The sequence below is a fragment of the Equus caballus genome, chromosome 21 (assembly GCF_041296265.1).
Source record: "Equus caballus isolate H_3958 breed thoroughbred chromosome 21, TB-T2T, whole genome shotgun sequence".
Taxonomy (NCBI): Eukaryota; Metazoa; Chordata; class Mammalia; order Perissodactyla; family Equidae; genus Equus; species Equus caballus.
Genome location: NC_091704.1, coordinates 14,742,419 through 14,764,086, shown reverse-complemented (window position 1 = coordinate 14,764,086; position 21,668 = coordinate 14,742,419). Strand labels below are relative to the sequence as shown.

Below are 21,668 nucleotides of genomic sequence, written 5' to 3'. Positions count from 1 at the left end.
CCTTGTGACCCAAGATGGAGCTCCAGTCACCACCTCAATGGTCCACGCAACAGGAAGGAGGAGAGGGGAAGACTGGACAGGGAGAGCATCTCAGCTGTCTCTTCAAGAAGGTTCCCGGAATTACCATGTAGTCTTTGACTTCTCCATATGGGACACGGTACAGTTCTTTAACCAGTCTACCTTCAAGAAAAGCCTTCAGGTATGATTTGTGTTACAGCCAGCCATGCACATACCTAAAAACTAAGGATTCTAAGAGAGCAAAATGCGTATCCTGATACACAATTAGCAGTCCCCGAACAGGCCGTCCTGTTGACTACCAAAACATCCCGTGTGTACCCTGCTTCCTATACAAGGAACACACTCACAACATCCCAAGGGAGTCAAACCCAAAGTCCACCTGCTGCCTCCGTTCAGCCCAGAGTCCAGAGTCTGGGTGATGTGCAGGCCTCCCCTTAACCTGCTGCGGGCTCTTATGGCCTGGAAATCTATACGCTTAAAGGCAACCACCATTCCTACTACATGCAAGAGTGGAGTCATAACTGGACCAGGACCACTTAAAATCCCAATTGAGACTTCTGTTTTCCATGAATGGAAAGCCAGGCTACTTGGATTAAACTTTCAGGTTTCTAAAAACAACTCTCAAAGCTGGATACCTTCCCAGTTTCTTAAATGAATAACGACCTGAAAAGACAGTAAAGAAATAGGAAGACACTACTCAAATGAAAACAGGAACCCAGAGATAAAATGAACATTATGTTCATTTTATTACCCTGGAGGCATTTCTCCAGCCAAGAAAATGTGAATCCCTGTTTGGATGTCCTCGTGGTGGGGAGAGAAAAGGCAGAGCCCAGGGAGAGGCCAGGAGGGGAGCGCTCCTCATGTTGGTGGAGACCTCACAAAGCTCCACCCTCAGTATGACAGCAAATGGAAGAGGAGGAGCCTGCAAGTGTCACTGCGGCTTGACTTTAATCTTCCTGGTGGCCTTGGGCACCATGAGCCTTGAACTTCATTTAACTTCATCCTCACCCAGCACGGCTCCTAGGATTCCTCTTACAGAAAGCTGCCTCCTTCAAATTCGACGGATATTATTTCAAATATGGCAGCCACTACCCCGGCAGTGGTAACCAGGCACACAAGAACACTGACCCTAGGAGTGAAAACCAGCAAAAACAGCAGACACTGCAACAGGGACAGACAACACAACACACTATAAAGCATCCGGCTTGTCATGTTCAAGTCAAGACAGTAACACAGTAACCACAGATACACAGCGAAGGGTTCTGAGGTGAGGAAAGATTGGGTATATTAGGAGATGGAACCGAGGTCAGAGTGCTCAGAGCACAGGTTCTCCTCCGTGACTCAGAGCCTCAAAAGTGCCCCTTACGTCCGTCCTCCACCCTGGCCCCCTCCTGCTCAGACACCTCCCACAGCTCCCTACTGCCCACAGGATGAAGTCCCTCGTTGGTTTCTAGAAGAACCCTTGAGCGGCGTGGGTCCCTGTGGTCAGCGGGAGAGGCAGGCAGGGCATCGGCCTCAGAGACACCGCCCCGCCTCCACCCACCACGTCCCCTCCCCATCCCCCGCAGCCAACACCGCCCCCTGCTGGCTCCCGATAGGCTGGGGCAGAGGTGACAGCACAGATTTATTCCTGGGAATCTGCACAGTGAGGTGTGGGGTCGGGGTGGCTCCCGGGTCGGGAGGCCGCGGGTCACTGGGGGCCCGCGCTCAGCGGCTCCACCCGCAGCCACAGTCCGCCCTCGGCGCGCAGGATCAGCTCCGGCTTCCGGCGCGGCTCCTCCCCGGCCGGCAGGACGCGGAAGCGCAGCAGCGTGAGCGCCAGGACCACCTTCATCTCCGTCATGGCGAACGTCTGCCCGATGCAGTTCCTGCGGCGGGAGTGGGGGCTCGACGGCGCCCGGGACCCTCATCCCCGCACCATCGCGCCGGAACCTGTCCCGGGACCCCCATCCCCGCACCATCGCGCCGGAACCTGTCCCGGGACCCCCATCCCTGCACCGTCGCGTGGGAACCTGTCCTGGGACCCCCCCATCCCCACCCGCAGGGAGAGTGAAGCCTGGGCCCCCCACGAGGGCTTGCACATCCTTTGAATGCCCCTACCACCCTCATCCCATCCTCGCCTCAGACACCCCCTGCCCTCACCTGGGCCCCGCAGAGAAGGGAATAAAAGCCAGGGGTGATCTCTTCTGGGGGTTTTCTGGGTTGAAGCGGAATGGATCATAGACCTGCGGGCGAGGCCAAGACAGGGCTGCTGGGTGGGGTTTCTCAGGACACCCGACGCCCCCAGAAAAGACAAGTGTGCATGCAGAGAAGGCGAAGCCTGTGATTTCCCCGGTCAGGACCCCGCCCCCTCACCAGGTCCTGGGCATGGAGAAGCGGGGAAGGGCCGCACCTCAGGGTCCTGCCAAACTGACGGGTTGTGATGTATCCCGAAGATGCTGATGACACACATGTTCCCTATGGGGGAAGAGAGGGTCGTCGGGACCTGGTCTCCCCTCATGGGACCAATACCCTCCTCCCCTTGACGTTGAGGGCACCTTTGGGGATGACCCGGCCATCCGGGAGCACAACGTCCTGGGTGCAGCAGCGGGAAATGGCCGCGACTGGGGGATGCAACCGCAGACTCTCCTTGATGCACATGGTCAGGAAGGGCAACTGGGCCAGGTCGTCCCTAAGGAAACCCCCGAACAATTATCCAGAGAGCCAAGACAGAGACCCCTCAGCCCTCCTCCTGCCCCGTTAGACCCTCTCTCCACCTTCCTCTGACCCTCACTCCTATAACAGGATAAGTTCCACATGGACCAAGGATTGAAGCATTAGAAAATTAATACCACGAAAGTTAGTAGAAGAAAACTTTAGAAACATTTCTGAGGAAAACACAATACTCATAGGGTATCCTTAAAAGTGTTAATATATTTGCATTTAAAAAAGTTTTTTGAATTATATAATTAAAAAGCAAAAAAAAAGTAATCTCTATAATGGGCTTATGAAGTTATTTGAATGAATAGGATCCCCTCCACACTCTAAGTTGGGATGACCTAATATTATAAAGGTATCAATTATTTGTAAACTAATCAATACATTCAATGCAATCCAATAAAATCCTAGCTGGCTTTTTTTTCTTTTTTTTGGAACTTGGTAATCTTATTCAGTTTGAAAGGATTCAACTTCAAGAGCTATGTCATTTTAAAAATAAAAGGTCAAAGAAAGAGAACTCAACCTACCAGATATTAAGATCTATTACCAAAGTGAAGTAATTTAAAAAAAAAAAAACGGTGTAGTATTATTGCAAGAACAGGAAAACAAACTCATGGAACAAAATAGAGAACTCAGATACTGCACGTGGTTAGATGAAAACTTCGCATCTGGTGAAGGAGGCCCCACAAACCACTGGACGGATGGATAGTTTAGTAGACAGGGTTCGGACAACTGGTGATGTGGAAACAGAAAGAACTAGATCCTCATCTACTTCATACACAGGATGCTGTCTCCTCTCACATGTGAAAGGTAAGACAATTAGGTTAAAAGAAGATGACCTAGGCGACATCTTTGTGACGTAGGAGTAGGAAGGAATTCTTAAATAAAACCCCAAAAGCTCAAACTGGAAGACAAAAAAATGAATAAATATGCATTGAAATTAAGGATTTCTGTTTAATAAAAGACACCACGGACCAAAAAAAAATCAGATGAGAGATTCACTGTAGATATCTGCAATAAATATATAGATCTAGAACAATATCTTGAATATACAAGAAATTCCTGCAAATCAACAAGAGAGATGACAGATGTGACTCAAGAGAAAAGTAGGCAGAGGACATGATCTAGGAATTCACAGAAGCTCAAACACAAGAGATTTAAAACGTGAAGAGATGCTCAGTCATTGGTTCTCAGAGAAATGGAAATTGTATAGCAATGAGATGTTGCTTCACACCTATTCAAGGCAACAGCTAACAAGGTGGGCAATGACGAAGAGGTGTGGGGGTAGAGGGACTTCAAGCACTGATAGTGGAGGTGTGGACAGGGGCTGCCATGCTCGAGGGCTTCAGTATCGTCAGGGAAAGGCAACGTGTGTTTTACGACCCAGCAAGTTGGCTCCCAGGTATAGATCCCAGAGAGATTCTCAGACAGGTGATAGACACATGTACAAAGTGTTCACTGCAGTGATGAGATGGAAGCAGCCTGAGTATTCAGCTGTAAGGGATTGGAGAGGGAAGTACTATATGATGGCTCCAAGCAATAATCTAAAGTGTACATAGACCATGGATGATAAAATCTAATGAAATCGTAGTGCTATGCTTCTGGAAAAGGTGAGAACCAGCATGAGATCTGTAGTATTTGTGAATTTTAAAATACATCCACCCAAAACAAGAAATTATGCAAATAAAAGGATCAAGCTCTCTCGAATCATATTGGTGGAGAACTGAAAGTGGAGAGTTGGGCTGAATGGGAATGAATAAATATTGCATGAAAAAATGATGACAATTAGTCATAAATTGGGGGACATGGTCAACTCCATCCTTCGCACCTGAGGTCCAAAAAGCTAATTAATTAAAATTTTCAAGAGTATTTTTTGAACTACCCAACCCGATCATAGAGTTCAAATGGAAAAATAAGAATGCAAGAAAAAATTTGTAAAAACAAATTAATAAGATGGGGCAAACTTTATCAAGTTATTCATACTCCGTCAGAACATACTTTATCAAGTATGAAATGTTTTTTAAAGTATGATAATGAACACTTCTTGGTGCTTATGTATGAATATATAAATAAATAGAACAGAGTAGAGTACAGAAATAAACCCAAATATATAAATTAATTTAGTTTATCATGAAGCTGCTATTATTAAAAATTCTAAGACAAATACAAAATATTCATTAAATTATTTTGAGACAATTAGCCATTTGGAGGAAAAAAGATTCCTACCTCAGTAGTTATACCAATGGATTTCATATGGAACAAAGCATTAAATATAAAAGATAAAAACAAAAGTATTATATAAACAAAATTAAATTTTTAATAAAATATTTTTTTAAATAAATAAACCCATTAGAAGAAAATAAACAAGAGTTTTACAGTTTAGTATTAGAGTGTGAAAGTCTTTTCCAAGCATGATTTTTTTAAAAACCCAGAAGCTATAAAAGAAAAAAGTTAGGGCCAGCCCAGTAGCATAGTAGTTAAGTATGCACACTCTGCTTTGGTGGCCCAGGATTCGTGGGTTCGGATCCCAGGCAGAGACCTACACACCGCTCATCAAGCCACAGTGTGGCAGTGTCCCACATATAAAGTAGAGGAAGACTGGCACAGATGTTAGCTCAGGGCAAATCTTCCTCGAGCAAAAAGAGAAAGATGGGCAACAGATCTTAGTTCAGGGCCAATCTTCCTCACCAAAAAAAAAAAAAAGAAAAGAAAAGAAAAAAGTTAATAAATGTGACTACAAGAAAATGAACCAAAACCAAAAATAAAGTCAAAAGACACTCTCGGGGATAATTTTTGCATAACAGACAAAGAAGTAATTTTCTTTTTATTTAAAGAACACTTATAAACCAATATGAAAAAAACTAGAAAAAAGCTCAATGTAAAAAGGACAAATTATGCAAACTGAAACTTCACAAAAAAAGAAATGCATTGCTGATCAACATGTGAAAACAGTGCTCAACTTTACCCATACTTAAAGTGATGCTCATTAAAATAACAAAGTATTATATTTCACCTATCAGATTGGCTACAGTTTTAAAGTTTCATAATGCACACTGTTGGTGATTTAAAGTTTTATAATGCGCACTGTTGGTGAGGATGCAAGATAATTGGCACTCTCAAAATCTGTTTGGAGGAGTGGATTTGCTGTGAGCTATTAAGTTGCAAAACTCAAATGGTCTTTGAGTCAGCAATGCTACTTCTAAGAATTTGTTCTGGAGAGACACCCACATATGTAAGCAAAGGTCAGCATACATGGATGTTCACTACATCATGTTTGCTACAGCAAAAGACTATAGTATACTACAAAACTATACTAATGTCCATTGATAAGGAAATGTTTAAATAAATTATGGTACATCCATATGGTGGAATTCTACACAGCTATCAAAAAGGAAATAGGGATCACTGGTCCTATCACACTACAGGGTAAATCAGTACAGAGATGCCGAAAGGCAATTTGGCAATATGTTATAATTGCAAATATTTTCATATACATCCTCCATAGAGGGATGAGCTGAGTAAACTGCAATGCTGTGCAGCACTCAGAAAAAGGAGCCCTAAGACACGCTGTTGAGTGAGAAGAACAAGTGAGCAAGTGTGTGGGCATGCGTGTATTTCTCTTAAACTGCAACAGTATATACATACATAGACATTCCAAGAGAAAAGAAAGGTCTGAAACGACATATGACAGACTGATGTCTCTAGAGACCCCTCAGGAGACAGAGAAGGAACTAGGCTTGGGGAGAGGGCAACAAAGTTGAAACTAATCTTCTCCATGATGTTTCATTTTGTGCACAAAAAATAGACTTCTTCCTATTATTTTTTTTTCTTAAGATTGGCACCTGAGCTAACTGTTGCCAATCTTCTTTTACTTTTCCCTGCTTTTTCTCCCCAAATCCCCCCAGTACATAGTTGTATATTTAGTTGTGCGTCCTTCTAGTCGTGGCATGTGGGACGCCTCCTCAGCGTGGCCTGTGAGTGGTGCCATGTCCGTGCCCAGGATCCAAACCAGGGAAACCCTGGGCCGCTGAAGTGGAGCGTGCGAAAACCATTCACCCATGGGGCCGGCCCCTTCTTCTCAATATTGATTTTGCAACTCAAAATTAATTTTCTGAAACTTATATTTTATTTAAAAAAATGAAAGGATCTTGAAGTTATATTTTCGATGAGCATGCCTGAATGCTCTGTGTATACTCTCATTTGTAGAGCGACAAGACAGATGAATGAGTGAGTAAGAAAGACTGTGAACAGATAAACGTGGTTATAGACTGAACATCGTCTGAAGGACACAGGAAACCATCGAAGGCGACCATGGGATTGGGGTGCTGGCATAAGAGAGAGGTGTTAGGGGGCTGGCCCCGTGGCTGAGTGGTTAAGTGCGCACGCTCCGCTGCAGGCGGCCCAGTGTTTCATTGGTTCGAATCCTGGGCGGGGACATGGCACTGCTCATCAAACCACGCTGAGGCAGCGTCCCACATGCCACAACTAGAAGGACCCACAACGAAGAATATACAACTATGTACCGGGGGGCTTTGGGGAGAAAAAGGAAAAAAATTTTTTTAATCTAAAAAAAAAAAAAGAGAGAGAGAGGTGTTAGGTGCATTAACCCACCCTACTGTACTCATTTTTCAATATATCCATGTACCAAATCATCATGTTGCACACCTTAAACTTATACAATGTTATATGTCAATTATATCTTAATAAAATTGGGAGAAAAAAAAGAAGGAGGCTTATATTCACTGTAAACCATTTTGTACTATGTACATTTTTATCAAATGCATAATTTTTTGAAGTTGGGAGAAGCACAAAAACATTTCTCCAACTCACAGGACTGCTGTGCTAAGCAAAGCCTTGAAGTTGAGGGCACTACCTCCAAAGTGTTTGTCCAGTCCAACACCTCCTCACTGTCCTTCAGCCCTTGGATCAGAATCTTCCCCCTGGCCCGCTAGGCCCCAGCTCTCCCCGACCTCCACCCCAGTTTGCCCCTGTAGCTGCAGAAAGATGTTTCTAATACCCATATCCGACCCGTCCCTCCTATACTCAAAGATCTCCCATGGCTCCCATTGCCCTCTTGCATTAGTCATGGACCTCCCTTCCAGAAAGAATGCTGTACAGCTACAAGGAGTGCTTTTAGCTTTTAGCCTCCAGCTATAGGGTCTCCAGGCCCTGCTGCAGCATTCCAGCCAACACCACAGCTACCTGGGCAGCTCCCAGCCGAAGACTGAGCCCAGTGGCCACTATTGCCTTACCATTTCTGCCCAATGTGAGACTCCCCTAAAGGCAGCATCTCTGCCAACTTATCTTTTATCTGGTATTGGCTTTTCAAAGGACTTGAACTGACAGGTTTGGAAACTCGTAACATGGTTTCCAAAGCATTCCAAGAGGGGTTTCTGTTTCCAGCTCCAGCCTCTTCGGGAGCCCCTCTTGTTCCTCATACTGTAAATTTCATAAGGATACAACCACTGTTACTTCCCCTCAAACTGCCAGGCTCACTCCTGCACGCTTCTGTCCTGGTCTTTGCAGAAGCCATCCCCTTGGCCTGGAGCACTGTCCACTATCCACATCTAGTGGTGAATTTGTATTCATTGTTCCACTACCCAGCCTCACCTCCTTTCCTCTCTGCCCAGCCCTGCCCAGGGAGGACTAGAACAGAACTGGACACTGAGTTGGGAAAGGGCAGTTGGGAAAGGATATGTTTACTGAATGAGGAGATGGATGATTTTTTACTCCCAAAGACCTCTTGCAAACCCCTGGAATAGACTATTAGGCGGGAATTGGAGAAGAGAATAAAAATTAAGGGCAGCTTGGCTCTTTGGGGAAAAAATGCAACAACAGGCAGAAAAAAAGAGAGGGGAGAAGTGCATTTACTGAATCCATTCTGAGTGGCATCTGTTCTACACACATTGCTGCAGCTCTGTGGGGGAGAGACTCCCCACCCTCCCTGCCAATTTACAGAGGAGGAAAGTGGCATGAAGAAAAGAGAATTGATTTTATTAGTCACATAGCAAGTTAGTGGGGCAATAAGTGTGGACACTCAGATCTTTCTGTCTCAAAAGTCTGCAAACTTTCTCCTGCTCTCCAGGCTGGGTACCAGACCCTACCTGTGGGTTCTGCTCCTATTCCCACTAAGTAGAAATGACAGAGGGGTTCAGGAACAGACCATGTGCACCTGCACTCACCACTTAATCTCTTTAGGCTCACGGTCCCTCAGGAGCTCTCGCACCTCCTGCCGGCAGCGCTCCTGGTGCTCTGGGTGCCTCGCGAGGTTGTACAGGACCCAGGCGAGGCCGCTGGCTGTGGTGTCATGTCCTGAGAGGCAGCCAGACAAGTTTGGGTTTCTGGGAGGCTTCAGCACCAGAAGGTGGACAGCGTCCTTACATTAAGGCCCTCAGTGAGAATGGGGAGGATGGAGGGTGACAAGGTTGTCCAGGGACCACCAGCCAAGTCCCTGGGATAGAAAGACCCCTGCCCCTTCTGTATTCTCACCCCTAAACATAAAGGTGTCAGCTTCAGCTCGGATGTCCTCATCTGACAGTTCCTTCCCATCTTCATCCTGGAGAAAGGACAAGAAGACCCTTTGAATCACACCAGCTCTGAGGGTGCCTGAGTCTAACCTGAACAGTCCCTGAAGCTCCATCATCCAAGTGGGATCCTTCTCTTATCATCTCCAGAGCCCACCCCACAAGCCTCCTCCCTGGTCTCCTGCCTCCTCCTTACTCCTTCCAGGCAGCCTTCTACGGAGTCATGCCTAAAACTTATCTCTGACCTGTCCCTTCCTTCCTCATACACCTTCACTAGCACCCTCTGCATCAAATCTAAGTTCTCCTATCTGACATTTGAAATCAAGGTCCATCCTACCTCTTGAATTCAGATCCCAGAGAAGCCCACCTTGGCCAGCAGGAGCACATCGATGAAGTCCAAAGTCTTGGTCTTAGCCTTAGCCTTGAGGAGGTCATGCGAATCCTGGCTAAAAAGAGTGCGGCGCCGCTCCTGGATGACAGCATCTGTGAAGTCGTGCACCAGGTCACAGGCCCTACGGAAGCGCCGCCCATCGGGAGTGAGGTAGTACAGGAAGTCCATGCGCATGAAGATCTGGTGGTGCCGTTTTGTCACAAGAGCACTGAGCTCCAAGATGGCAGCAATATATTCGCTGGGATTCCTGCAGGCCCAGGCCAGAGAGAGCATTATGAAGCAGCTTCTCAACTCATGGGAAACCCTAGGAGCACCTCCCAGCCAGAAACCCAGGACCACATGCCATCCATAAAAGAGTGCCCTCATCATGCTTCTCTCTGCCTCCCATATCTGTGAGCTGTCTCATGTCCTAGACACCAGGGCAAAGCTTGAGAATCACATTCATCTCCTCTTTCTCCTACACAATATCTGATCCTGCCCATTCTTCCTCAGTTTCTCCCAAATCTGCTGCATTTTCTCCACCAAGTTCAGGCCTACTCCTCTCCATGGTCTCCTTGCATCCTGTGTCTACACAAGTCTTCTCTAGAGTCAGATGTCCAAGCTCAGCTTTGACCATGATCCTCATCTGCTCAAACACCTTCCATGGCTCCTTGGAAACCTTAGGATCAAGTTCATATTCCTTTGCCTGGCTTTTGAATGTCATTAAGATCTACCCCTGCCTACACCTCCAATCCTATTTCCCAGGCGTCTCTACATTGTTGTACACACTCTGCTCGTCCTAGCCTCCTGGCCTGTATCAAACATTTCTACCTACCCAAAAGGATTGCTCTCTCTCTTTCCCCTTCCCTGCTTCAGTGTCCGGCTCGGACCCTTCTCCTCCAGGAAGGCCCTTCTGATTGCCCTGGTCAGTCCTCCCTCTGTCTGTTCCCTTGCATCTATGGCCCATGTTCCGAGGCCCTGGGCCAGGACTCACTCCTGGCAATTGCTGTCGAAACTGAAGACACATTTCTGCAGACTGTCGAGGGTCATGAGGCTGATGTGCTCAAACATGTCCAGATGGGCACTGCCCTCCGAGGCCAGGCGCTTCCACTTGGCCTGGACAGAGAAGGGGCAGAGCCGGGGATGGGATGGGGCCTCCCCTGAGCCACGCCCCAACCCAACACCAGGACAGGCTCCCAAGACCCAGTCTCTTGGCCCCAGGCACCCCTCCCCTGGAGAAGCAGGCATGAGTGGGAGTGGACGCTATTACCATGAGGACATGAAGACCCCACAGCTGGGGGTCAGGTGGCCTGGGTTCAAGGTCCAGCTCTGTGTGCAGAGCAGAAAGTTCAGTTCATTGGGTCAGTTCATAGCCCTCCTCTGGGCTCCACCGCTCAAATCTTCAGTAATACTTAATATAACCTTCTCTGGTGTTGGACAAATCAGGTTAGAATCCCAGGTCCATCACTCATAGTTCACTTACTAGCTATGTGAACTCTGGCAAGCTCCCTAACCTCTCTGACCTTCCATTTCATCGTCTATAATGTGGCAATAATAATCATCTCTACCTCATACGCTTGTGAAAATTAAATTAGACAACATACGCCATGGCATTGAATACCATTTCTGGTATGTGGTAAGCACTAAATCACTGTTAGCTATCATCATCATCTTCATCATTATCATAGCGGCAGCTGACGACAGAAACGTCCCCATTCCTTTGTTCCTCCGTATACACTATTCCTTTGCAGTGAGACTCTGCAGCTCTTCCATTAGGAGATAGAACCTCTTTCTCCACCTCTCGAATCTGAGCTGCTTCAGCCAATAGAAAAAGGTGGAAATCATGGTGTGCTAGTTCTGAAACAAGGCTTCAAGAGGTACCGCATCTTTCTGCTCACTCTCTTAGATCCCAGTCTGCACCATGCAACTGAGCCTAGGCTAGCCTACTGGAGGATGAGAGACAAATGCAGGAATCCATTTGTCCTACCAAGGCCACCCTCGACAAACGACAGCCAGTCAAGCCCCAAACACGTATTAGAGCTGAGCCTGGATCAGCAGAGCTGCCCACCAAACCCATCCATGACCACAGACAGATGAGTGATTCCAGCTGAGATGAGACGACTTGATGGACCCATCATCTTGTGAGCAATAACAGACACTAGTTCTTTCAAGCCCGTGGTGTGTCATGCAGAAAGAGCTACTATGCAACCTTCATCATTACTATCTTGAATATACAGAGCTTCAGTGAGGCAGGCTAGAAACTAAAGCCTTCTGGGTACCTACTATGTGCCAGGAACATGAATCCATTACATCATCTTGACCACCCTTTAAGAAGGGATTATTATCCCCATTTTACAGATAAGGAAATGAGGCTTGGAGAGAAAAAGCAATGACCCCAAAGCCATCCAGCAGAGCCAGGACTCCAGATGTGTGTCTGAGGCCTCTCCCCGTTTCCCAAGGCTCCAGCTGGGACCCTGGGTTCAAGGAACTCACGTGCATGATGTCTGCACTCTTGTTGAAAATCTTTATATAGGACTTTAAGATTTCGAAGTGGAAGGCAGGTGTCAGCAGGCGGCGGTGGTGGCTCCACTTGTCACCAGCACTCAGCAGGAGCCCGTCCCCTAGTAGAGGCAGCCACAAGGAGTAGTGAAGGATAGTGTCTTCCTCTAGCCCCCAAGGTTATCCCCAACTCCCTTTGCCCATAGTTACTCACCCAGCCAGGGCTTCAGGAAGCTGTAGAAATACATATCCTTAGGTGCGATGGCAGCTGACATGAGAGGTAAGCCATCAGGGGCCATGGAGAGGGGGAGGGGAGGGACTTTTGAGGTGGGGTGGAGCCTCGGCCAGGGGTCTGCCCTCCCCCTCCACGCCCAGCATAGAAGGAGTGGGGCCAAGGGCAGAGGAAGCTGGGAGGAGGGGTGAGGTGAAGGGGGACCAGACCAGGCAGCAGCACAGAGTAGAGCAAAGGCAGAGCCCACAGATGCACCCCTAGTGCTTAGAGGCACCCCAACATGGCACAACACATCGCAGCATGGCTCGACATGGCTCCTACATGATCCAACATGTTCTAAACACCTGAGCACAGCCCAGCACTCTACAAAACGCCTTCATAGGGACCTGGGACACCGTGTCTGGTCAGCACCATCTGATATCTCCTGAGACATCTGACATGACCCCACCATGTGTTAACACGTACTGACATGAAACAACATGTATGACACACCCTGACATGACACAGCATGCTCTAACATGGGGCTGAGACAATCTGACATGACCTCAGTGTGAGCCACAGATGGGCCCTAGACAGGATTTACAGTCCCATTAATGTGCCAGACATGGCCCAGGTATGACACAGACTTCCTCAGCATTCTCCTCCACACCATATTTGCTGTTAAGTGCTTTTGTTCAAGGGCTCCCTTGTCCTTAAAAAGACCAGAGCATGCTGCCCCCATCAGATGCTGAGATCCACCCACCATGAAGAGCTGCCACTGCTCCCTCCAGCCTCTAGACCAGCCCCCCCAGGGCCAATCAGACACAGCTGACCACCCTGGGGTCTGGTGGATCTTCTCTCACAATAGTCTGGCCATTTCCCAGCCCCAAATCACCTTTCAGCTTAGGCTCCCTCCCATCAGAGGCAGACAGGGCAGCTGAGAACACATAGAACTAAGAAGGAAACGTCAGCATGCTATGTGACCTTGAGAAGCCGTTATGCGTGCCTGACCCTCAGCTTCCTCACCCAGGAAATACCCACCTAGCAAGGATGCTGGTGGATGGTCATCTGTGGTATCTGCCTGTCCAGCATCCATCCCATGTCCTGGAACTAGCACTCCACAGTCTCTCCACTTTCATTCCATGTAGTTAGAAGGGTGGCCATGCCACCCCATCCTCTGCTCCAGAGCTGGACATATGGCCCTAAGCCTTGTCAACCAAGTCACAGTGATTAGATGAGGAATTGGTCCCTGTGACCCAAGCCAGGCCAATTTCATGGAATCCTGCAACTTTCCCTGGGTCTGTGAGGAATGAGTTCACTTGTCCACGGGGGCTGAGCTTCTGGGACTCATCTTTACCAGCAGGAGAGTGAAGCCATCACAGAGGAACACAGAACTACAAAGATGAAGACAGATTCCCAATGGCATTGTTTGAAGACCTGGATGCAGCTGTGCCTGAAGACAACACTCCCTGAGCTTTTCAATCAATAGATTCTCTTTTTTACTTAGATCAACAGTATTGAGTTTCCTCCACTCAAAAATGAAAGAGATTTTGGCAACCAGAGAGAGCCAAGGACCTGCCCAGAATCACCCAGCAGGTTAGTGGCATAGCTGGGTCTCTGTTGACGCTGTCCATTCCCCTTGCTCAGCCTGGTCTGTCCAGGGGTAAGAAGGGCTGAAAGCAAAGGGAGGAAAGAGGCTGGGGTCGGAGGCTCCTGGAAGAGATACCTGGGGCCTGGAGCAGGGGGGCAACGAACTTAGGGTGGACGAGCCGCAGGATGGGGTAGAGGGGTCCCATCCACCAGAGGTAGACGTCACGGAAGTAGTGGCCCAGGTCCTCCACCAGCCGCAAGCCCTCCTCGTTGCTCTTCGCCTGGGGAAAGGAGTGGACGAGGCCAGACCTGGCCTCAGAAACGACAACTGCCCTCTGCACCCACCCTACCCACCACACCCCCACGCACTCCCTTCTCCTCTTCTGCCTGGATTATTGATCTACACCTCTCTCCATCTCACTAAGGCAGCTTCTCTCTGTTGGTCTCTGTCTTTTTTTGTGTCTATATATCTATATGCCTCTCCTGTCCCCTCACTCTCTACATCTCTCTGTTTCTTTAGGCAGATAAATAGATAGATAGACAGACAGTGTATGGATGGACAGATAGATGATGGATGGATAGATAGACAGACAGATAGACAATTAGGTACAAGATAGATGGATAGATGGTGGACAGATGGATGGATGTAAAGATAGATAATGTATGTATGGATAGATAGAAGACTAGATTGTGGATGGATAAATGATAGATGGCTGGATATATATAGAAAGAAAGATAGATGATGGATGGATGGATAGATGATTAGATGATGGATGAATAGACGATGGATTTATAGTTGGATAGATAAACAGATAATGGATAGATGATGACTTGATGATAGACGGATAAATGATAGATGGATAGATAGGGTAGATAGATAGATAGATAGATAGATAGATGAAGGGGTAGATAGATAACTAGATGATAGATGGAGAGATGATTAGATGATGGATGGATGGATAAATTGATAGATAGATGTGTTTGTATCTCTGTACATACATGCTTCTTTTACTATTTATCTGTCTCTGCATCCTTCTCTCTCTCTCTTTCCCTCCCTCGTTCTCTGTATCTCTCTCTTTCCCTGACCCTGTTTCTCTGTCCATCTCTCCAGCTCCTCATCTGTTTCTCCTCTTCGCTACCTTCCATGGCTCGCCCTCAGAACCCATCACCTCTCCCTGGGTGGTCTTGAAATCCTGCTCACTCTGCTCCCCTCTCCACTTTTCTTTGCCTCTCACTCAGATCACCCCACCTGCACTGCAGGTGCTGGCTCTCTCACCTCCAGGCCTTAGAGTGGGCTCTTCCTCTCCATAGAATACACATTCTCTTCTTTTCTTAAAAAATTCATACTCATCATTCCAGACCCACTTCCAACAACTCTTCCTCCAAGAAGCCCTCCAGACTGCTCAAATGGCAGAAGTCTTGCTTCCCCTCTGTGGTCCCCCAGCCCCTGTCTCTCTCCCTCAGGCCCATCCTGACAACAAGATTGGAGGCGACTCTGTCTAGCTCTGTGTGTTCAAGATTGAGGGTTCCTCCAGGGAAGAGCCAGGTCTGAATTTCCCCACAGATACCAAGCAGTGTCTCGAACACCAGAATGGGGGTGGCAAATAAAAGAAAGAAGAAAAAGATGGCCAAGGGCACCCTAGAACAAGAGGGGCCTTTGAACCTGTAGGGGTCACAGAAGCTTGGCAGGGAGGGCTTGCAGCCCTTGAATGATGCTACGGTACCCACCATCATGTCTCAGGGGGGATCTGTGGTGATGGTGACAGAACAGGTGATGTTTGGATGGCAGAGAATGACAAGAGGGGCCCATCCAGGTCACAAATCCCTGGGGGTAGTTGGCCACCAGCTGAGTTACGTCTCTCAAGTCCTCCTCTGTCGGGGGAAACTGCAAGCAAGGAGGGGCCATCACTCCCCAGAAGCAGCCACGGCATGTCCCCCCTGCAGCCTCTGCAGTGGACACTGTGTCCAGATTCTGCAGGGATGGGGGAATCCAGGCTCCTGCTGCTCCTTTCCTCTCAGGGCAGGAGGGTCCCTGAGGCCTCTCCAAGTCCCAAGGGAGCAACCAGGGCACAGGGAGAAGACACGCTCTGCACACAGAGGCCGACCTTGGCTCCAGAAGATGGATTTCCCTCATCCTGGGAGTGATTGCAGCCACGGGGCGGCCACAGGGGGAGGTGCTCAAGGGGGAGGTTTGTGGGCAGGAGGGTGGACTCAGGACTAGACCCAGGGGCTCATTCTCACATATTTTCAACTCCACATGGCCTCTGGTTACTTGAATGGTGAAGGGTCTGCAGTCCCAAGACCCTCCAGCCCAGGCTGATGCCAGAGAAGGGGCCTGAACTCTGACCATCAACCAGGAGGGCAGCTCCCACCTATGAGCCCCTTCTGAGGGCTGGCCGCTATGCACGCTGCATCCTGTGTATCTATGTCTCACAGTGCATCTCGTCTGTCTCTCTATCTCTGACACCGTGTCCTGTCTGTCTCTCTGTCTCTCACAGTGCGTCCTGTCTGTCTCTCTCTCACAGTGTGTCCTATCTGTCTATCTCTCACAGTGCCTCCTGTCTGTCTCTCTGTCTCTCACAGTGCATCCTCTCTGTCTGCCTATCTCTCACAATGCGTCCTGTCTGTCTCTATCTCTCCCAGTGTGTTCCATCTCTCTCTCTCTCCTGAACCTATCAGCCTACCCACCAATTGTTCCATTTCCAGATGAACAAACTCAGCCTATGTCCTCCAATATGAAAAGAGGGTGGGTCACCTCCCAGTGGTGTTTCCTCTCCAGTCCCTCAGGATGTTTCATCCAAGCCTCACCATTACCCCCAGGTGCTCCAGGCAGGTGAACATAAGTCATTCCACCTTGTCACCCTCTCCCTGCTCTCCGAGGACCCTGGGGTGAAGATTCAAGGCATGTGAAGAAATTGACAAGAGAGGGAGAGCCACTCTGCCAAGGTCACACAGCAAGGGGGACTGCAGGAGGGATGACTAAGACTGGCCTCCACAGCCGAGCCATTGGAGGGGGAGGAAGAACTGCAGTAACTGTATAACATCCCTGCTGTCCCGGGGCATGGTGAGAACATCCCAAGACCCAGAATCTCAGGAACGCCTCGCGATAAACCTGGGTCATCCTGTTCTGCAGTAAGCTGGTCTGGGGGAAGGGGTGGGAAGGAGCTGGACGCTCATCCCTTTGGCCTGGATAACCAATGGAGGTGATGGCAGGTTTTTCCCAGGCCTGGGGCATGGCCTCAACCACAACATCAGCCAACATTTATTAAGTGTCTACTGTATGTCAGCTCCTGGGCTGGGCACTGTAGATGTCATGTCTGCTCACAGAGCTACTGTCTAGTGGGAGAGACAAATAATCAAGCAGCAGTTGGACAATTGACTGTCTCAGCATGAACAGGGCCCAGTCAGAGGTTAAGTTTTGAGGGGCCCAGAAAGGGTTGTAGAAGGCAGTTACACGTGAGCTGAAAATGGGAGGTTAAGGGGGATCAAGCGGGTGACCGCAGAAGGGAAGCACTTCCAGACAGAGAAGCAGCAGGAGCAAAGGCTCTGGGGGGGGCTTGGCTCGTGGGGAGAGCAGGGGCTCGGAGTGCCCAGGCTGTGGGTGGCGGGGGCAGCAGGGCCCGCCGGGCAGCATTTAGTCCTTGTCTTCAGAGCGACAGGCAGTCATTGAATGGTTCTCAGTTGACATGTGGTGTGATCTAAACTAAATTTCAGAGAAATGCCGCCAGGGCTAAAGAGAAAGTGGGCGACAGAGGACAAGCGTGGCGATAAGGAGGCCAGAAAGGAGGCTGGGAGAAGCTTCCGGGAGAAAGATGACAAGGGACGGAGCCGAGGTGGCAGCAGCGTGCAGAGAGGGGGCGGACTGAGGAGAGATCCTGCAGGCAGCACAGCCGGACATGCTGAAGGACCAGATGTGCAAGTGAGAGAAGAGGAGGGTCAGGGGACCCCAAAGTACGGGACATGGCGATGGGAAGCACGGGCTGCACGGAGGACGGGGCAGGATCCAGGAGGAGGCGTGAGTTCTGACTCTGATTTGCTGAAATGAGGTGTGTGTGAGATTCCACATGAGAAGACGAGGATGGGGCTGGACATGCAGCCTTGGGCTCAGGAGAGATGTGAATGTGAGTTCACTCACAGAGGGAACTGGTGGTCCACTCAGGAGCTGGAGCCCTGGGTAACGAGGTGGCCTCAGGAGAGAGAGGAGACAGACGAGGGCTTAGGATCCCAGGGGGTCCCTACATAGAAAGGTGGGGTGGAGGAGCCAAGACGGGAGACAGAGGGGCCACAGGGAGACCAGGCGAGGGTGGCATCTTGGAACCAAGAGGAAAAGGAGGTTCCAAGAGGACAGGGTGATCAGCAAGGTCAGAGAGCTGCCATGAAGTGGATGAGATGGGATTTAGGAACCTGGGTGTCACGGTCATCTTGGGGGAGCATGAAGAGGTGGGGGACCAGGCTGGAGCAGGTGAGGAGCAAACGGGGAAATGGAGGCAACAAGTGAAGACTAGTGTTTGTCCACAAGGAGACAGCAGAGTGAGTGGACTGGAGGTCTGGGTGCAGAACGAGGTGCCTTGGAGGTGGGAGGGGGTAGTTTACATGTCACCCCTGTGTCCTGTTTTGTGACCTTCTCTAACATCATCACGGAGAAGAGCTCAGAGGACTTGGGTGGTTGAGCTCAGACAGGGCAAAGGTTTTCCAAGAGGCTGTGAAGGAAAGCCCAACAGGCAAGAGACTTCAGCCCATGTGCAAAGGCTGAGCATCTAAGCTGGATGTGTCCAAGGGAGTGGGGTTGGAAGGAAACTGTCGGACTGGGGTGTAGAGCAGACTGGACACCCCGGCAAGATCCAAAGGGTAAAAAAAGAAGGAAAAAGAAGCTGGAAAGAAGAGGAGGCCATGGTCAGAGAGTGCGACACTCAGGTCAGTGGCTTTGGAGGCGATGCCTTTACGCGTGGTGACAAAATCCAAAGAGGAATGTGGCAGTACCGGGCCGGCGGAGCACAGGGGACGGTCCTCTGAGGATGAGGCTGCGATGGTGAGCCAGGAGCCCCCTCCCAGGAGGTTTGGCCATGAAGGCAGAGGCCAGAATGACTCCTTCATAAGGGTAAGTGGTCAACTTCTTTCCAAGTTGGGCGATAGGGCCCACTGATCTATCTTGGGGGTAGGAGGCAAGACAGGAGGGAGGGGAGGAGAAGGAGAGACTGCCCATATCTCACCTCCAGCCCAGCTGTGTCCTGGGGGGAAGGGGGCTGAGGTCTGAGTTAATTCTTGTGGGGCAGTGGAAGCCCAAGAGGAGCAGACACCGGCCAGAGGCCGTCAGACACAGGCCAGCAGCGAGCGGACCCTGGACAGTGCCCTGAAGAGGCCTCAAGCTCAGTGGTGGAGACTGGGGACACAAGGGGACCCAGCACTGTGCAGCCCGCCCTGGGAGCCTCTCAGAGCTGCGCTAATGGATCCAGAGCAGGCTTGGGGTGGGGACAAGGACGTGGCAAAGGCGTGGGATGGTAGAGCAGAGGAACTAGTGAGTGAGCAAGGAGGGGCCGCCTGAGCCTCCCTCTCACTTCCGCTGTCCTAGATCCCAGCCCAACCTGAGCCCCATTCCCAACCCCTCAGGAAGTCCACCCACCCTGATGCCCCAGACCCCTCCTGCTGCCACACTCACCAGGCCCAGGTGACCCCAAAACCAGTTCCGTTTGGGGGGCTGCGGGAAGCATCGCAGGCGGCAGCAGTTGTCATAGAAGGTGTAGGTCCAGGCCAGGACGCGGGCCAGGAGCCAGGAGGCCCCGCCCAGCAGCAGGAGCAGCCACGGGGAGGCTGCCACGGGCCCGAGTCCCAGCCAGGACAGGCTCAGCTGCGGCATCCTGCAGGGCACACGGGGTGGAGGGCGAGCTCCTGGGGCCCAGGAAAAGCGAGTATTGGTGAGCTTGACGCAGAGACGGACAGCTGACAAAGAGGGCAAGGACCAAGGGTGTGAGGGACAGGACAGCGAGGGGCAGGAATGGTGAGGGCTGGGGCCAGGGCAGAGAGGGCTCAGAGAAGGGGTCAGAGAGGGGAGGGGGTCCATGGAAATCCAGAGGAAGAGAGAGAGACAAACAGAAAGACAGACAGACAGAGACACAGAGACAGACAGGGGAGAAGAGATAAAGAGGAAGAGAGAAAAAGGAGGAGAGGCCCAAACTAAATCAGTGGGAAGTTTCCAGAGGCTCCAGTTACAGGAAACCACCGTCCTGGTCCCAGCCAGCTAGCTCCCTGGAGCCACCCCTGCCGTGGGCAGCGCCCTCCCCACCCCAGGCCGGCACCTCCAGCCCTGGACCCCAGCCTGGCACCTTCTGTCTGGAGCAGTTTGTCCCACACAACTTCCTCTCCCCTGCTTCTGGGAAGTCTTTGTCTCAGGCCCAACCTGTGAAGTGGGGGAGGCTGGCAGGGCCAGGCTGGGCCAGCCAATCCCAACACGCCTGCTTACTTCCTCCCCACCTGGCTGCAGGCCCAGATGGAGGTGGGGGAGGGGAGCCAGTGTTGTCAAGAGAGGCTTATGAACCAGCTCAGGGCCACACAGTGTGGATGCTGGATCTTCAGGACTCAGCACCTTCCTCGTGGGGTGGAGGGGGCAAGTTGAGGGGAGGGCAAAGGTGTCTCTGGGCCCCAAGTTTACAGCTGCAGCTGCCCTTCCCATTCCAGGGTGTGAGAGGTGAAAGGTTGCATCTGAGAGTTCAGGTGCCAGGTGAGCAAGGCCAGGCCAAACCTTGTCCCCACACATCTCCTGGGCTCTTGTCCACATGAGGGGCCAGGAGGGCGTCATGCACTGTTTCTTGGTGCGGAATCAGAAAGCTCAGAGACAGGGAGCATCTGGCCCCAGGACAGCACAGCCTGGCAGGAAGTCAAGACCTGCCTCCAGGCAGCCCAGGGCCTGCGTTGAGACATGAGTGCTGGGAACAGGAGCGAAGCCCACAGCCTCGTGAGGCTCACCCACACCAGACTCTGGGGTAAGGAGCCCCGTCAGGCGAGGGCATGTGGAGGAGTGGGGGGTGAGGCTGCAGGGGGTCATGAGAGCACGGGATACAGACAGCGGAGGGCAGAGCTGGGAGAGCCTGGGTGGAGTCCTGCCCGTCCTCACTCTGACTGTGGGCTGTGCCAGCCCTCTCTGGGCTCAGGGTTCCATCTGGGAAACAGGATGTCAGATGAGGGCCTGAAGGGGGCACATCTTGTCCAGATCCTGTCCCGAACTCCCCTGTGAGGTAGTCTCAGCCTCTGTGAGGTCTGCCCGCAATCAGAGGAGGGTGAGTTTGAAGGATGCAGCTGCTGAGTGAGAGGACTGGGACAGACATTCCTCCTGCAACTGGCAGAACGTTAGGGAAATGCCCACAGTTTCCTCGCCCTCACAATTCTTCCAGCCCTACCTGATCCAGCTTTAGGTGCTGGGCCCTGGATCTCTCAGTAAGTCTGGATGAACTACCCTAGATTCCTCTCTCTGCTGGGGGGGGGGGGGGGTGGTGTGGTCCACCTGCTGAAAGTCCATCTGGAGAAGAGCCAGGGCATGGTACATGAGAGCAGCAGGGCTGGTCAGATAGGCCTGGGGAGAAGCAGGAGGAAAGAAGAGGAAACAGAGGTTCAGAGAGGTGCAATAACTCCCTCCAGCCACACAGCAAAATAATTCAACATGACAGCACAGGTGAGAGTGACTCCTGACACATAGTGGGTGCTCATTAACTAATTAGGGAAAAAAGGGACTTTTGTAGCCATGAATTCTAAGAACTGGACCTCAAAA

General features: G+C 50.4%; 1 protein-coding gene across 16 annotated transcripts; it reads right to left on the bottom strand.

Annotated features, from left to right (window-relative positions):
• Positions 1–740: 740 nt before the first annotated feature.
• On the bottom strand, positions 741–20,348 carry CYP4F119 (cytochrome P450 family 4 subfamily F member 119). Of its 16 annotated transcripts, none has more exons than XR_011430444.1 (13): positions 20,230–20,342; positions 19,566–19,795; positions 14,046–14,190; positions 12,323–12,376; positions 12,103–12,230; positions 10,604–10,725; positions 9,607–9,877; positions 9,205–9,271; positions 8,898–9,027; positions 2,556–2,689; positions 2,374–2,475; positions 2,161–2,243; positions 741–1,886 (listed from the first exon to the last, which is right to left on the bottom strand). XR_011430444.1 is itself a non-coding variant. In XM_070246519.1 (13 exons), the coding sequence occupies exons 2-13, from the start codon at positions 19,761–19,763 to the stop codon at positions 1,709–1,711; spliced, it is 1,575 nt and encodes a 524-aa protein (XP_070102620.1). In that variant the 5' UTR covers positions 19,764–19,795; positions 20,230–20,348; the 3' UTR covers positions 741–1,708. The 16 variants fall into 16 exon arrangements, 12 of the variants coding, with proteins under 12 accessions (XP_070102620.1, XP_014590231.3, XP_070102624.1 ...); XR_011430443.1 differs by having other exon boundaries at positions 19,566–19,911; positions 20,230–20,328; XR_011430446.1 differs by having other exon boundaries at positions 14,046–14,218; positions 19,566–19,911; positions 20,230–20,325.
• Between the last annotated feature and the right edge of the window lie 1,320 nt (positions 20,349–21,668).

Bases quoted from the DNA above. Each gene is read 5' to 3' on its own strand.
- CYP4F119 (XM_070246524.1), bottom strand. From the start codon at position 19,967: ATGGACCCCCTCCCCTCTCTGACCCCTTCTCTGAGCCCTCTCTGCCCT. The intron at 9,272-9,606 runs GTGGGCTTCTCT...TCCTTTCTCCAG, and splicing joins ATGTGCTCCTGCTGGCCAAG to GATGAAGATGGGAAGGAACT. The intron at 2,476-2,555 runs GTGCCCTCAACG...CTTCCCCCATAG, and splicing joins TGGCCGGGTCATCCCCAAAG to GGAACATGTGTGTCATCAGC.